Genomic DNA, 15214 nt, shown 5'->3' with positions numbered 1-15214 from the left:
CTGTCCTTCACCATTTCTAGGAGCTTGCTCAAACTCATGTCCATTGAGTCATGAGGCCATTCAACCATTTCATCCTCAGTTGTCCCCTTCTCCTCCTGCCTTCAATCTTTCTCAGCATCAGGGTCTTTGCTAATGAGTCGGCTCTTCACATCAGGTGGCCAAAATACTGGAGCTTCAACTTCAGCATCAGTTCTTCCAATGAATATTCAGAACTGATTTCTTTTAGGATTGACTGGTTTGATCTCTTTGCAGTCCAAGGGACTCTCAAGAGTCTTCTCCAACACCACAGCTCAAAAGCATCAATTCTTCAACGCTCAGCCTTCTTTATGGTCCAACTCTCACATCCATACATAAAGAGATTGGCCAGAAATTAATAATTGCTGGAGCCGGGCATTGAGTTCATGTAGCTTCATTTTTTCCCTATGTTTGAAATTTTCCTCACTACATTTTTTTGAAGATGCAGTTTGCTTTGCAAGAATAGGATTTTCTTCCATTTACTGTAGTTTAGATGACCCTGGTTAAGTTTTCTTGACCTGGGTTATGGATTTCAAGAAATCATGGGGATTATCAAATCAGATCTAGACAAAGCTAGAAAATGAAGTGGTCCATCAAAAAACAAGGACTTAGAACACAAGGTTCCACCTGAAATATGACAGGAGATAGATGCTTCAAGTTATTAAAGGGTTTCAAAGATAAAATTCTAACAGAAAGAACAAGAAATTAATAAGGGATGTGTGTAAGGAGTTTGTTGAATGAGCAAAGCATTTAAGAAAAATCATTCTGTCCACTCTTGTTTCTAAGACAAAGTAGAGATTCAATGCCAATGAAAAAGACATGCAAGGGATGAGATGACTAAACCGCAACATGGGATATTTGTTTATGAGAAAAGAATGTGTACTAAAGGCGTGTATTAAGACACTGGAGATCTAGGGGTAGGGTCATTCAAACCTTTGCAAAACGACTTCTGTCATCTTCTCCTCTGTTTATTCCTTTTTCCTCAACAAATCCAAAGTGCACAGGCTCTAGGAAAAAGGTGGTAAGAGTAAGGGATAACTGAAGTTTGGAGGAAAAGGTTAAAGATCATTTTCTCCCTCTCACTCAATCCTGAATTTAACAAATCGTGTAAATTAAATCTGTCACCTTCCTATTTGCATGAGGTGGGGTATAGAACGCTCAGGACGTGGAAGGACAAGTTGCTTTACATAGGTTGCAGGGAGGTAACGAGGACCTTGAGCTGTGAAGATCTCTACCTCTATTTTCTTCTAGGCCTCACCCTCAAAAATTTCCAAAGCTCTAGAACATTTTTTTTCCCAGGTATGTAAACAAAACAGCACTTAAGGGTTAAGATTATGGGAAGGGAGTAGAAGGGAGCATTTAAGCTTAAGCGAGGGCTTCTTCTAGCAAGGAAATCGGAGTGGCGGAATCAGTTTGAGTCACGTTGGCAAGCGCTGGAGACACACAATGGGTTAAATCAGAGAGCCTAGGAAGCCAGGGAAAGGACTGCGTTTTATACGGGTCTTTATACGGAAACTGCGCTTATCAGACTCCAGGGAGACTGCTGCGGAGCCAGGTCGGGTGGGGAGGAGGGGGCGGTGGAAGAGGCGGAATCAGGGGAGAGGGCTCCAAAAGAGGGAAGACATTGAGTCCCCTGAGGTAGACGAAACGTTTAGAACGCCCCTCCCCAAATCCAGCAATCTCGCTGTTAGGTAACCTCGAAAGTTAACCGAGCGTCAGAAGCCTGCCCCTCCCCTTCGGGTCACCTGCAGGCGACGCCGCGATGGTTCCGGGTTTCGCGCTCGAGCTTGGCGGCGTGCGTACCTCGCCAAATCCGAGCCGCGCGTCCCAGGCCTCCTCCCGCCCATGGGGGAGGGCCAAGAGCAAATATGCACCAATCGGGATGTGGACTTGAAAGACGTTCACTCTCTGGGCCAATAAGAAGGCGGAGGGCGGGCGTAGGGGCGGGCCGTTCGCTCTTCGGGTTTAAACCTGGGCGGCCGGGCGGTTAACGGCTGCTTGGACGCGTTTGCGGCCCGTGCGCCTGCGCGAGCTGCGGGAAGCTAACAGAAACCTGCGGTGGTGCGATAGCCGCGCCGCGGGATTCGCTGCGGCGGACGGACGTTGGCTGGGCGGGTAAGCGGCAAAGGAGGGGAGCGGTGGTACGCGGGCCCCCCCAGGGCCTTCCGCCCGCCCACGGCTGTAGAGACCGGGCTCAGAGTAGCGAGGAATTGGAGTCTCCCTCCCCTGGTTGCTGGGCCCCCCGGCGCTCGGTGCAGAGCCCGTGTGAGCGGCGCCGTGCCTGCCGCCGGCGCGCCCGAGCCCACGTTGTGCTCCCGCGGCCGGTCCCCTGCCCGCCGGGCGGCTGCAGCGGCGAGGACCGCGGGGGTCCGTCCGCCCGGCTCTGCGAGGTGACCGGGCTCCGGGGCGGCGGGACCCGTGCCCGCGGAGGAGGCCGCTCCCCCGGAGGCTGGCCGCGAGCGCTTGGGGGCTGACCACGCCCGGGGCCAGCTGGAGCCGTCTCTTTGCGTCATTGGGAAGGGAGAAACCTCTTCTCCCCTTCTAGTTGGTTTCACCTTTGTCAAATTCTGTATGTTACAGTGCGAGAAACTCTGCCTAGTGAGTTAGGATAGCATGTAGAATTGAAGAACCCTATAGATCTGCCCCAGAATGAAAAAAAAAAAACGTTCTTGGTTATAAAAGTTACACAGTCTCATTTTTAGAAATCCAAGCACTGTTAAATACATACTAAAAAAGGAAGAAAATACTGGAGATTCTATCAGCCACTGATAAAAAAATCAGTGTTCATATTTGGGTTTACTTCAGATATTTACATGACTGTAAAATGTATTTATTTTGGATATAACAAAGCATTTTCATTTAAAAAGCAGATCATGCCTCAGTCCCTAGTATTTTAGGAGTAAGACATTTGATCCGTATCAAATGTAGACAAGCATGATCATTTTTAATGGGGGCATAATATTTCTTGCTGTGGCTCTGCTATGCCATATTATTTAACCTGTCCCCTAATGGATGGACATTTGTTTTTCTAATTTCTTCATGATCAGAAAATAGTATGGTAGTGGTTACTTGCACACATACATGTTTGCATTCTTGTCCAGTTTATCTCCTTAGAATAATTTGTTGGAAATTGGATTGTGGCTTAGAAATAATGGTACAGTTTAAATTCCGATTCAGGGTGGGAGGGAGGCTAAACAGGGAGGGGATACACACTTATGGCTGATTCCAATACAGCACGGCAGAAACCAATACAGCATTGTAAAACAAAAATAAATTCTGATTCATAATGCCAGAGTGCCCTCTAGAAAAACTGTCGGTTCCCCCTCCCCCACCCCCCTCAACAGTAGAGTGTAGAGTAGATATTTCTCTACTCTGCCCTGCATAAAAAATCTTACCAATCTAAAAGGATAGCTTAATGTTTTTATTTGCATTATTAATCAGATGGAACTTTTTATGTTTATTAGTCATGATTTCTTTGATAAATCATCTGTCTTTTGTCCATTCTGCTGGTGTTTGTACCTTTTAATAGCTTTCTTAGAGGAATGTGAATTAGTGATTTTGAACCTGTTATAGAATTTCCACTAGTCTGTTGTTTCTTTGTATTATGGTTATCTTTTTTTAGGGTATTTTGTTTTCTTTTGTTCTAATTTGCCATGCTTGAAGCTACATGCTTCCCTTCCAAGAAGTAGAAGAATTTGTTCTAACTCAGCAAAGTTTAGAATCTTAACTAGTGACCCAGCCCCTCTTCCAATTTAAAACCCTTCCCTAGCAACCTAGATGTCCATCTGCAGACGAATGGATAAGAAAGCTTTGGTACATGTACACAATGGAGTATTACTCAGGCATTAAAAAGAATGCATTTGAACCAGTTCTAATGAGGTGGATGAAAATAGAGCCTATTATACAGAGTGAAGTAAGCCAGAAAGAAAAACACCAATACAATATACTAACGCATATATATGGAATTTAGAAAGATGCAAATGATAACCCTGTATATGAGACAGCAAAAGAGACACAGGTGTATAAAACAGTCTTTGGGACTCTGTGGGAGAGGGTGAGGGTGGGATGGTTTGGGAGAATGGCATTGAAACATGTATATTATCATATGTGAAATGAATCGCCAGTTCAGGGTTGATGCATGTTACAGGATGCTCGGGGCTGGTATGCGGGGATGACCCAGAGGGAGGATAAGGGGAGGAGGGAGGTGGAAGGGGGGTTCAGGAGGGGGAACTCATGTACACCTGGGGCGGATTCATGTCAATGTATGGCAAAACCAACCAATATAATATTGTAAAATAATTAGCCTCCAATAAAAAAAAAAAAAAACCCTTCCCTTCCACCCTTGAAATACTTTCATTTGTAACTAACTCAACGTGAACACTTAATCGCTTCAAATTTTGACAAGATACTGCTGGGTATTTTGGTACAGATAATATCTGTATCTATCTACAAAATATAAGTTGTTCTAGCTTCTGTGTGAAAGTTTCCCTATAGGTAAGGAGAAAGGATTATCAGTTCTTTATATTAAAAGAGAAAAAAACTGACAGCTACTTACCAATCTTGCTAAATTATATATTTTATTATTTGCAAACACTTATCTTCATAGACTCAAGAAAAAGTGCAATAATTTAACTGCAAAGAAAACATGCTAATCATAGTATAGTACACATGCCATTAAAAAAAAAAAAATCACTTTGGGCTTTAGTGTTGGAAATCCACCCAGCCCAGTGTCCTGTTCCATTTCTGTCCCTACTTTCCTCTGTTCTGTGTTTACCTCTTCAGTAGGTAGTTTTGTATTTGCATGAACATTGAAATGGATGGTATAATGGTTCTCGCAAAGCACCATTTTATTTATATATGTAACATATATTTACATGCTGTGTATATAAAATCTTGTTTAAACTTCACAACCTATTGAAATAATTGTTTTCCAAAGTAAAAGCGAAGCCCTACTTTACTTCTCACATTCATTTAGTCCTTACCATGGGTCAGACTTTGGAGTTTGTACATTGTATTATACAATACAGATAATTCTGCAGAGTTACACTTGGGGACTTCTGATTTGCTTCGTCTGTGATGATTGTCCTGAGCTTTTCTATGGCAACTACCAAAAATAATGTCACTAAATCCTTATTCTTCCTGATTTGATAACATACCTTGTTAACCTTGAAAGGCTTTCACTTAAGATCAAAGACCCTGATCCTCTCTCTTGCTTCTCTATAGACTCTCCTAAGCATGGCTTTTTAGTTAGTTGCTTTTTGTCTCATGTATCATTTTTTAGAGTTGATTTTTTTTTTGATTCCCTAAACTCTGTTCTTTTCCTAGATTTTTTTTGTTTTTTTACTTGAAAACTAACGCCAGTTAAAGTACATTGAAATAAGGTAGAAAGTTGAAAAAAATAAAATGCTTTGGTTTGTTCTTATATGTTTAAGTGGGAATATTTTGCTACACTCCATGATTACGCTAAAAACAGAAGGATCTTTACCTCAAAATTAAAGGAGAAAGACCATTTGTGGCTCACATAGCACTATTAATAGATTGATAAGCTTCATAAAAGATGCTGTGTTTTATCTACTTAGGTCATTTTCACTAAACCAGTTTATCAAATATATAACTAAGTTTTGTGTTTTTAAGTTTTGACACTTCGGCAAAGCTCTTTATGAGAACTCAGATGAGTAGTATCATTTGCTTTTAAAAAGAACAGCTCAACAAATCAGATACTTGTGGGTTCTGGTTTTAATGAATTTGAACACAAGGCACAGGTTTCCAGGTGTATGTAAATGTATGTCCATTTAAAAATTTCTTCTCGTTTCTCCCACCTCTAGTTCTTCTGGACAGGAATGAAGGAATGTTTAAACGTCTTCTTGTTCAAGAAAGACTTCTTTAGCCGAATGGTGTTTTGTTGACTCCTAGATCTTGGTGAGTTTTCTGTGGTTAAATGATGCTTTTAAGTTCTGTATCAACACAAATTCTCTTCGTTGGTTTCTCAAAAACAGTATTTTCTTCCTCTAGTGTGTCACTACAGTCCCTTTTGGCTTTTGTTTCTTCCTCATGGAATAAATGTGGGTATTCAATGCGTCCCCTACGTACAAAATGCTGGATCCGGGATTCTAATCCGTGGCATTTAGGACGATCCATTAGGGGCTTATAAGTGCGCATTTTCACTCCTTCTACAAAGGCACTGGCCTGCTTTGTGACAGAGGGCTTAACATTTCTCCATTCTATCATTCCATCCATCTTTGGTCCTATAATATATACAGTCAAGCATTACAATGGATACTTTACCACAGCAGAATCACTTCCAATCTCTCTGTGAATCTCCCTCCCCCAAAACCCTGTATAACTTTGGTTCCCATCATACCTGTTCCACAGGGTAGTGCAACAGAGTCCAGTCCTTGTAGCATACTATACAACATTTGAGTTTTCACAGCATGATTAGCCCATAGTTGCTGAAGGTGGGTAACATTGAATTCCTGAACTTCCCGGTCATAGATCCACTTAATATTTTCAAACTTACAGTCATACAAGACTAAAGGAAATTCCACAGCCATACTAGAGAAGAAATAGTATGAGAATACACAGCAGCCATCCAACAGTTCTTAAAAACAGGCTTAGCTGGGTTAGGAGGAGGGGGAAAATTTTGTCAATATTGAGAAAATAGGACATCATCCCTCATGTTGAACAACTTTATAATTATAAAAAGAAAACACAGCACACCATGGATCACTTAGTCAGGCTTGATCTACATTAGAGTAAATTTCAATTGTAACAAGTCACCGAGAAGTGAGTTGACTTGGCCCCACCATAATGCTGTAAAACTATTTAAGGGGCCTGGTCCAGACACCTGTTACTTACTAAAGGGATAGAACAATGACAGAAGAAAATTAAAAGATAATTGCTGTTATATGTTCATAACATTCTACAAGTTAGAGTAAAAGCCTCATGAAGGAAGAATCAGAAACATAGTTTTTTAGACAATGGTGGGGAGAGGAAGAATATTTTAAAATATATCTACGGGCAATAGCTGTTTTTTCTGTGGGGGGCAGTCTGGGTTTGTGTTTTTAACTTACCTATATTGAGGCTTCTGGGGATTTTTCTCTATGTTCAGCAGCTCATCAATAACCTCTGGCTTCTCCATTCCTTGGCCAATCAGAAAAAGAATAGCCATCATACAGCGGACTTGATGATAAAGGAACGCCTGGCCAGTCACTTCAAACTGGCATAACTGAAAGGGTTCTTGCCATCCCTCCTCGGCCAGGTTCTGGCCCACTCGCTGTACTTGAGCAGACAAGATTGTCCTCTGAAAATTAATCACCCCATTGGCTACATCCATTTTACATAAGTTCCTAAAATCATGTGTGCCAACATACTTCTGAGCTGCATAGTTCATGGTTACAATGTCTAAATTAGCACAAGGGAAAAAATAGCGGTAGGTCCGCTCAAGACAGCTGAACCTAGCACTGAAGCTAGTTTCTACGGGAGCCCAGGCCAGCACACGGATGTCTGGAGGGAGCACCCGATTGAGAATGTGAGTATAACGGATCTCTGTAGCCACATCGTTGACTTCATCTTTTAAATTAAAATCCTCAGAATCCCTGCCCTTTGGAAAGTGAGAACGTAGGTCAAGAGAAATCACCTGTGGAATTAAGAGAAAGATATTTAGAGATCCAAATAATCTGAATCCTCAGAATGTACACCTAGAATATGTTACTATTGCTTGCTTTGTGAAACAGTACAATGGCCCTTACCTGTCCAAAGGCACTAACTCCTTTGTCTGTTCGCCCACACCGGTGATAGTTGGATGTCTGCCTGTTTTCTACCAGTCGAGTCTTGGTTAGAGCCTCAAACAGTTTCTCTTCAATTGTATTGCTTGTGTTTTCCTGACTGGCAAAGCCCTGATATCCCCAGCCCAGGTAGGCGATCTTTAGCGCTACATGTCTTTGACCATGAGCACTGAAATCAAAGGCACGCTTAGCTTTTCCCCCAGCTCCTGAAGAACTCTCTCTAATGTTTGAGTCCTTGTTGTTGGCCTGTTCTTTTTTCAGTCGCTTTACCTCCTGCTCCAGTTCCTGTACTCTTTTTAGGAGTTTCTCAGTCTGGATTCTGTCTACGTCATTTTCAGCCATGATATGACAACCTCAGGAATAAATACAAAGAGATCCACCCTATCTGAAAAGAGAGTAAAGAGATACAGTTTTAGTGCTGATTGCCTTGGTGATGTCAGTATCATTCCATTATGTTCAAACAGTATCTAAGATTTAATTTGAGGCCTAAAGGATATATAGACGTTTGATTCTGCCCAGGGATACAAGCATTAGCTTCATTATTATGGGTCAATCATCTAGGTATTACTCTCTTCCATCATGTCTGGTCAATTCACAGTGGAAAAGGAAGGTAGCATAAAAAAACAAAAAATCCAGCTAGCATTGTTAAGATTTAAGTAGTCAGAATTTAGGGGAAATGTAGATTTCATTTCTCTATTCTTCATGAGCTGAGATGGTGGAGGACTGATGTTATTGATATTTTCCCCCTAAAATTTCCTTTTGACTTCTCATTATATTTGTGCTATCTTCCAATCATAAAATCTTTTTATATGGAGTATTTATGTCTACTCCAAGTTTCTGTTGCTTTCTGATATTACAGATAAAATTAGTGCTTGTGGTGGGTGGTGTGTTCTGTCATCTAAAACAGTTCTGTCTTAAAGATGGTGCAATAGAAGCTGGCCCAATGGAAGAAACTTGTCAGTGATTGTACTTCATATTGGAAGTAGAATCTGGAATCAAGATTTTCCCCCTTTAAGCAGCTTTGATGGAACAAAGAAGGTAATTAAGCATTAAGATCTTTTTAAGTCAAATGTGCTGGTAAGAGATTTCTGTACCTCTAGTAGTTAAAATTGTCATGCCAGAAAATAAAGTCACTCTGGATAATATAATTTAGATATCAGTGTTGAAATTCCTGACATATTGCAATAATCTGAGGACAACTGTACTCCATCTGTAAACAGTCTAGGTAACTCATTTAGTTTTTTGCTCTTTGAGTTTCTATATCTATGATAGATTACAAATTTAAGTGTAAAAAATGAAACTATAAAAGTATTAGGAAAAAACATGACATAACCTTCTTACAATCCTGAAGTAGGAAAGGCATAAGTAAGGCGCTGCACCCAAAAAATGCAACCACCTAAGAATATGTTTCTAACAGCAAGAAGTCAGAAGTTAAATAACAAACTAGGAAGAAAAATGCAATGATGGTATGTATTTCATATATAATCAGCTTTAATATAAAGATCAATAAAAAACCCAACAACCTGAGAGGTAAACGGAAACATGCATATTTCATACAGAGAGGAAAAGTCTTATAAATGTATGAAAAGATGCTCAAATTTATGCAATTTAAGTAAATGCCAGTAATAGGAGGACTGTTTTCTTTATCAAACTGACTGCAAAGAGGAGAGTATTTGATAGTATACCACCTTGAAGAGAGGAAAGAGAAGCTCTGGAATATATATTCAGTACTTCTTTAGAGGGAGTCAGGCAACAGCTATCAAAATTGAGTGCACACATGCCTTTGACCCACCTATTACATTTCTAGAAATTGAATGTGCTCATATGCTTGCACAAGTATGTGAAACTTACAAGATATTGTTATAAGACTTGTTTTTAAGAACAAAAATAAAATAATTAAATCACTCAGGAACAGGTTGAATAAATTATGGTATGTCCATACCTTGGAATTCCATGTACCTTTAAACAATGAAGTCAGTCTGTTACTTCTGACACTGACACAGCTGGATCACTAAGACTGTTTATGATTCGAAAGAGTTTATGGTATAAAAATGTGCATATGAATATGGAAAATTACTGGAGAAATGATATGCTGCCTTTGACAGTGAAACTTGCTTTGGGTGGCAGGGTGGGGAGTGCTTGCTTTAAACTACATGTATATGTATTAGTTTTTCAGCTTAAAAATATCAGAGATACAGGAAATAGTGGTCTGCTGCTGCTGCTAAGTCACTTCAGTCGTGTCTGACTCTATGCGACCCCATAGACGGCAGCCCACCAGGCTCCCCCATCCCTGGGATTCTCCAGGCAAGAACACTGGAGTGGGTTGCCATTTCCTTCTCCAGGAAATAGTGGGCAGTAGATACCTATTCTAGATTCAGTCAGGAAATGCACTGGGTGTTTAGTTTGGGTACTTAAAGTACTTAAGCATAAGGAGTGTATGCATGTGATGGTCTTTTGGATAAAATCACTCTCACAGTTAAAAGCATGGACTCTGAACCCAGACTGCCTGAGTTAGAATTCCAGCTCAACCACTTACAAGTGCTGTAACCTTGGGCTATTTAATCTGTCCATGCCTCAGGCTACCCATCTGTGAAAAGGAGATACTAAGAGTACTTATCCCACAGCTGTGAGGATTACATGAGTTAATGTAAAGCACAAAAAAAACAGTGCTGGGTACATAAAGTGTCCCTCTTAAGTACAAGTTAGATAATGTACATGAAGCATTATGCCCCATATCATTAATCTCTTGAGCTTTTCTTATGCCAGAACCCACCTATCCTAGGAGCTACTAAAGGTGGCAAGACTTCCAGGCAGTAAAATTGGGAGTGATTAAGAAGAGCCTGGAAATGAAAGCGGGTAATAAACCCTGAGTTGAGTTAATGCCTGCAAAATCACTGCAGATGGTGACTGCAGCCATGAAATTAAAAGACGCTTGCTCCTTGGAAGAAAAGCTGTGACCAGCCTAGACAGCATATTAAAAAGCAGAGACATTACTTTGCCAACAAAGGTCTGTCTAGTCAAAGCTGTGGTTTTTCCAGTAGTCATGTATGGATGTGAGAGTTGGACTATAAAGAAAGCTGAGCGCTGAAGAATTGATGCTTTTAAACTGTGGTGGTGGAAAAGACTCTTGAGAGTCCATTGGACTGCAGGATCAAACCAGTTAATCCTAAAGGGAATCAGTCCTTAATTGGAAGGATTGATGCTGAAGCTCCAATACTTTGGCCACCTGATGTGAAGAACTGACTCATTGGAAAAGACCCTGATGCTGGGAAAGATTGAGGGCAGGAGGAGAAGGGGACGACAGAGGATGAGATGGTTGGAGGCATCACCGACTCGATGGACCTGAGTGAGCAAGCTCCAGGAATTGGTGATGGACAGGGAAGCCTGGCGTGCTACAGTTCATGGGGTCGCAAAGACACGACTAAGCGACTGAACTGAGTTAATGCCCCTCCAAAGTGCTCCCTTACTGCCTGTACTAATCTGTATTTTACCATATACTTAACTGTTGTACTTAGGACTGTTGTGTTTCACTGCTATAAAACAGTACATAGGAAGGGAATGGTTTTTGAGCTGGGAGTTTATTATCAGAAAACTAATCAGTGATTTTCTCTTACAGAAGGTCCTCCAGTGTAGGGGAAGCAGTGGAGGAACTTGTGGGACCTGATGGACAAAAATGGGCTGATATGGATCCAGAAGAACGAATGTTAGTGGCTGCTAAAGCTTTCACTCGTATCTGTGCAGGCCATGGTGAGGGAGATGTCAGAAGAGAAGCCCAGTCCATCCTGTATGATCCCTACAGTAAAGCCTCAGTAACCTCAGGAAAGCGACCTGCTTTTCCTGCACAACTGCATTACCCACATATAGAAAGCAATGCCCCTTCAGAACCTGTCTCAGAGACCTCCCAAAGACTCCGAAAGCCGGTTATGAAGAGAAAGGTGCTGCGTCGAAAGCCAGGTGGGGAGGTGTTAGTGACGGATGAGTCGATGATCAGTGAATCAGAGTCTGGTACAGAAAGTGACATGGATGTCTGGGACTTGAGACAAAGGCTGATGAATCTGCACTTCCAGGAAGACGGGGAATCTCCAGTTGATATTTCACAAAAATTTAGTCTACCACGTGAATACCAAGGAATTTCTCAAGATCAGCTCATTTGCTATCTACGAAGAGAAGAAATGGGCCCTCCAGCTTATGAACAAGACCTGATTGTTGCCAGCCGGCCCAAGTCCTTTATCCTCCCAAGGCTGGACCAGTTGAGCCGAAACCGAGGCAAGGTAGATCGGGTAGCCCGCTATTTTGAATATAAACGAGACTGGGACTCCATGCGGTTACCTGGTGAAGATCATAGGAAGGAATTACGCTGGGGAATCCGAGAGCAGATGCTTTGTCGTGCAGAAGCCCAGTCCAAGCCTCAGCATATATATGTTCCAAACAGTTACCTAGTGCCAACTGAGAAGAAACGATCTGCCCTTCGCTGGGGTGTTCGTTGTGACCTTGCAAATGGTGTGATGCCCAAGAAACTTCCTTCCTTCCCTCTTTCTCCTTCTTAAGTCTTTTTTTTTTAAACTTGTCTCTCTTTTCACAGGATTGCAATAACCTGGTTCTTAGTATCTCTCCTTTTATTTAAATAGAAACAACTCAAAATACCATGGAATACAGAGTAAGGACTTCACCCATCACTGGTCTTTCCTAGGTATATGTCACATTGGTATCTACCACTTAACTTCCAAATGAACATCAAATCTAGCAACTGCAAGAGGAATCATGCCAGAAAAACAGACCTAGGCTTCCCGTTTTGTCTTAGAGAGCAAAGCCAGCACTATTTGTTTCATGAACTTGTTACCTTTGGCCAATGTGAGTTGCTGTGTGTTTTTAAAGTTGCTGAGCAGTAAGCTTACCTATTAAAGACTTTTGGAAATTTGTGAACTTGACCTTATTTTCCCTTAAATATTTTCCAAAGGCAATCTCAAACCTAGGTTATGATTCTGCCTCCAATTATACTCTCCATCATACTCTCCACACCTAAATGAGAGCCAAAGGGAATGAACAAAAACCTGCCCTTTACATACAATCCTACATGAAGGAACAGCAAGAGAACCTTTGTTACTAAAGGAATACAGTAATTCCACTCACCGTGTCAAATGTTTTTTAATAGATGCTCAATAATAGCACGATAGCACATGCAGGGTTCTAACCCAAAGTTCTAACCCAAATAACCCAAGTTATTTCAGAATTATTTCAATAATATGTTGCCCTCCGTTATTTCTGGAATGCCTCTGAGATTTTCCTAGAAGTCATGTCTGTCATTTGAAGGCTATTGCCACACTGCCACAGAGCTTCAGACTACTAGCAGCTGGAGCCAGATGCAGACATAATAACTAAAATGAATCTGGCCTGTTAGGGTCAAATCACTAACTGAGCTCATCTGAACTTGGATCTGTTTGTTCTTGATTTCTGGTCCAATAATACCTAAAACCTGGAGGCTGTCAGATTTAGCATTTAAGCCAAAAGAGTGACAGCAGAAATAGCTTGCTTGTTCAAGGGGAAAAGTGCCATGTAACAAAAATGAATGACCTTGACCATTACTATCTGCTAAAATACATTTTCTCTGTAATATTTAAGTTACATCATTCATCACTCACCCAGTTCCATTGTTAAGCATTCATCAGGGAGAGAATCAGTGGCTCAAAGATAACATGTAACATTCACTGCAAATAAAAACTGCCAACTGTCCAACAATAGTGAAGTAATTAGACGTTAGTCATTGGAAATATATGGGAAGCTAATAGAAAAATGAAAATTAGATCAAACAGGCTGCTCGCACTGTCTTACTGCACACACAAAGCACAAGGAAAGATCAACACAACACCAGGTACTGGGATTCAAGGTAGTTTGTACCTCTTTTTTAAAAGTTAACAGCCACATGGCATTTTTTACATACAAATCAGTTAAACTCCCAATGGTTTGCCTCTTCATATATTTCTCAAAGCCCAATATTACCTACCTTATTAAACCAATTAACTAGTCCAAAGGTATTAAACCGGTAAAGACATTTTTGGCAAAAGAGAACTGACTCAGTACAGTTTTCCCCAGAACACCATCTCCTCTCCTCAGGGTGAAGCGCAATGGTTCTCAACAGCCGTGTAATATCAGGAAGTGAAGTAAAAATAGCTCAGCCGTGTCTGACTGTGACCCCATGGACTATATGGTCCATGGAATTCTCCAGCCCAGAATACTGAAATGGGTAGCTTTTCTCTTCTCCAGGGGTGCTTCCCAACCTAGGAATCGAACCCAGGTCTCCCGCATTGTGGGCGGATTCTTTACACCAGCTGAGCCACCAGGGAAGTCCAGGAAAGGGGTCACCAAATTTACAAACCAATTTTCAAATTTTGGGGGAAATGGTTGCCACACCTCCCCACTCCACATACTACCGGAATCTCCACTTCTACTATTTGGTTTCATGAGCAAACGAATTCTGAGGCAGAAGAGACTACACTCCGCAGTCCCAGGGCCCTCAAGAAATCGAGGTAAACAAGCTCCTAAATGCTGCACGATTCTGACAACTGCTCGAAGAAGCACCAGACACAAAAACACTGGGTCTTTAGCGAGGTTCCACTTCCATAACTCAAAAGACTGCCTTCCTGAAAAGATCAAGGTACAGAAAAGGGAGCATAGGGGAAATGAGAGAAACGTCCATCTGTTTGCCCATCTGGTCGTTCCTCTTTGTAGAACCCAGAAAATAATTCACCCCCCAAAACCCGCACACTTACCTTCCGGTTGTCGGCCACGCAGCTTTCCTCGAGACAGGAAGCTGTCACTTTGCGTCTTCTACGTGCTCCTCCGGGACCTCATGGGAAATGTAGTCCACCTTTATGGGAAATGTAGTTCTAAGAGCCGGGAGTGCAGGTTTAACACTGGAATCTGCTTTAACACTGAAATCTGCCTAATGTTTTGTAGTCTGGCCACCATCTGTGCAACTCCAACGAGGCATGATCTGGGGCCTGCGCGAGGACAAGAATAAAAGGATAATTTCTAGTCCGCTAAAAATTATAGAACGTTAGATTTAAAGAACTTGACCCGATTTTATTCGTAGTTAAATTAGTAGAAAGCTGTCATTGAGAGTCAAAAACCATCTACAATTAGACTTCACATGAAGGGCTGAAAAGGAATGTGATCGTCTCATAACAAGTGACCGAGATGTCTGAGTGACCGAACAAGGATGGGGAGTCTTGCTTCAGCACCACGGAGAGATCATAACTAGGATTTTGCGCGTTTTTCTAGAGATGCTGATTGAAATCTCAAGATTCCGGTTAGAAAACGTGTAGAAAAAAATATTCTGCTTCTTTTGTCCAGATTTAGCAGTCATTGGTGCAAAGAAGCTATCCCTGATTGTGCAGGTGAAGGTGGGAGGTGAAGGT

At 41.6% G+C, this 15214-nt stretch overlaps 2 protein-coding genes across 6 annotated transcripts; one reads left to right on the top strand and one right to left on the bottom strand.

Annotated features, from left to right (window-relative positions):
- Positions 1-1981: 1981 nt before the first annotated feature.
- HYLS1 (HYLS1 centriolar and ciliogenesis associated) lies at positions 1982-12727 on the top strand. 2 transcript variants are annotated; one of them, XM_055415926.2, is made up of 4 exons: positions 1982-2130; positions 5841-5934; positions 8720-8837; positions 11419-12727. In XM_055415926.2, the coding sequence occupies exons 3-4, from the start codon at positions 8824-8826 to the stop codon at positions 12344-12346; spliced, it is 942 nt and encodes a 313-aa protein (XP_055271901.2). In that variant the 5' UTR covers positions 1982-2130; positions 5841-5934; positions 8720-8823; the 3' UTR covers positions 12347-12727. The 2 variants fall into 2 exon arrangements, with proteins under 2 accessions (XP_055271901.2, XP_055271900.2); XM_055415925.2 differs by having other exon boundaries at positions 11416-12727.
- PUS3 (pseudouridine synthase 3) lies at positions 4574-14608 on the bottom strand. Of its 4 annotated transcripts, none has more exons than XM_055415918.2 (5): positions 14567-14608; positions 7764-8184; positions 7086-7651; positions 6377-6567; positions 4574-6260 (listed from the first exon to the last, which is right to left on the bottom strand). In XM_055415918.2, the coding sequence occupies exons 2-5, from the start codon at positions 8139-8141 to the stop codon at positions 5950-5952; spliced, it is 1446 nt and encodes a 481-aa protein (XP_055271893.2). In that variant the 5' UTR covers positions 8142-8184; positions 14567-14608; the 3' UTR covers positions 4574-5949. The 4 variants fall into 4 exon arrangements, with proteins under 4 accessions (XP_055271893.2, XP_055271899.2, XP_055271898.2 ...); XM_055415924.2 differs by having other exon boundaries at positions 8070-8184; XM_055415923.2 differs by lacking the exon at positions 14567-14608 and having other exon boundaries at positions 8070-9231.
- Between the last annotated feature and the right edge of the window lie 606 nt (positions 14609-15214).

The sequence above is a fragment of the Moschus berezovskii genome, chromosome 25, assembly GCF_049115385.1.
Source record: "Moschus berezovskii isolate FMDL1 chromosome 25, NW_MosBer_1.0, whole genome shotgun sequence".
Taxonomy (NCBI): Eukaryota; Metazoa; Chordata; class Mammalia; order Artiodactyla; family Moschidae; genus Moschus; species Moschus berezovskii.
This window is presented reverse-complemented; position numbering and strand designations above follow the sequence as displayed.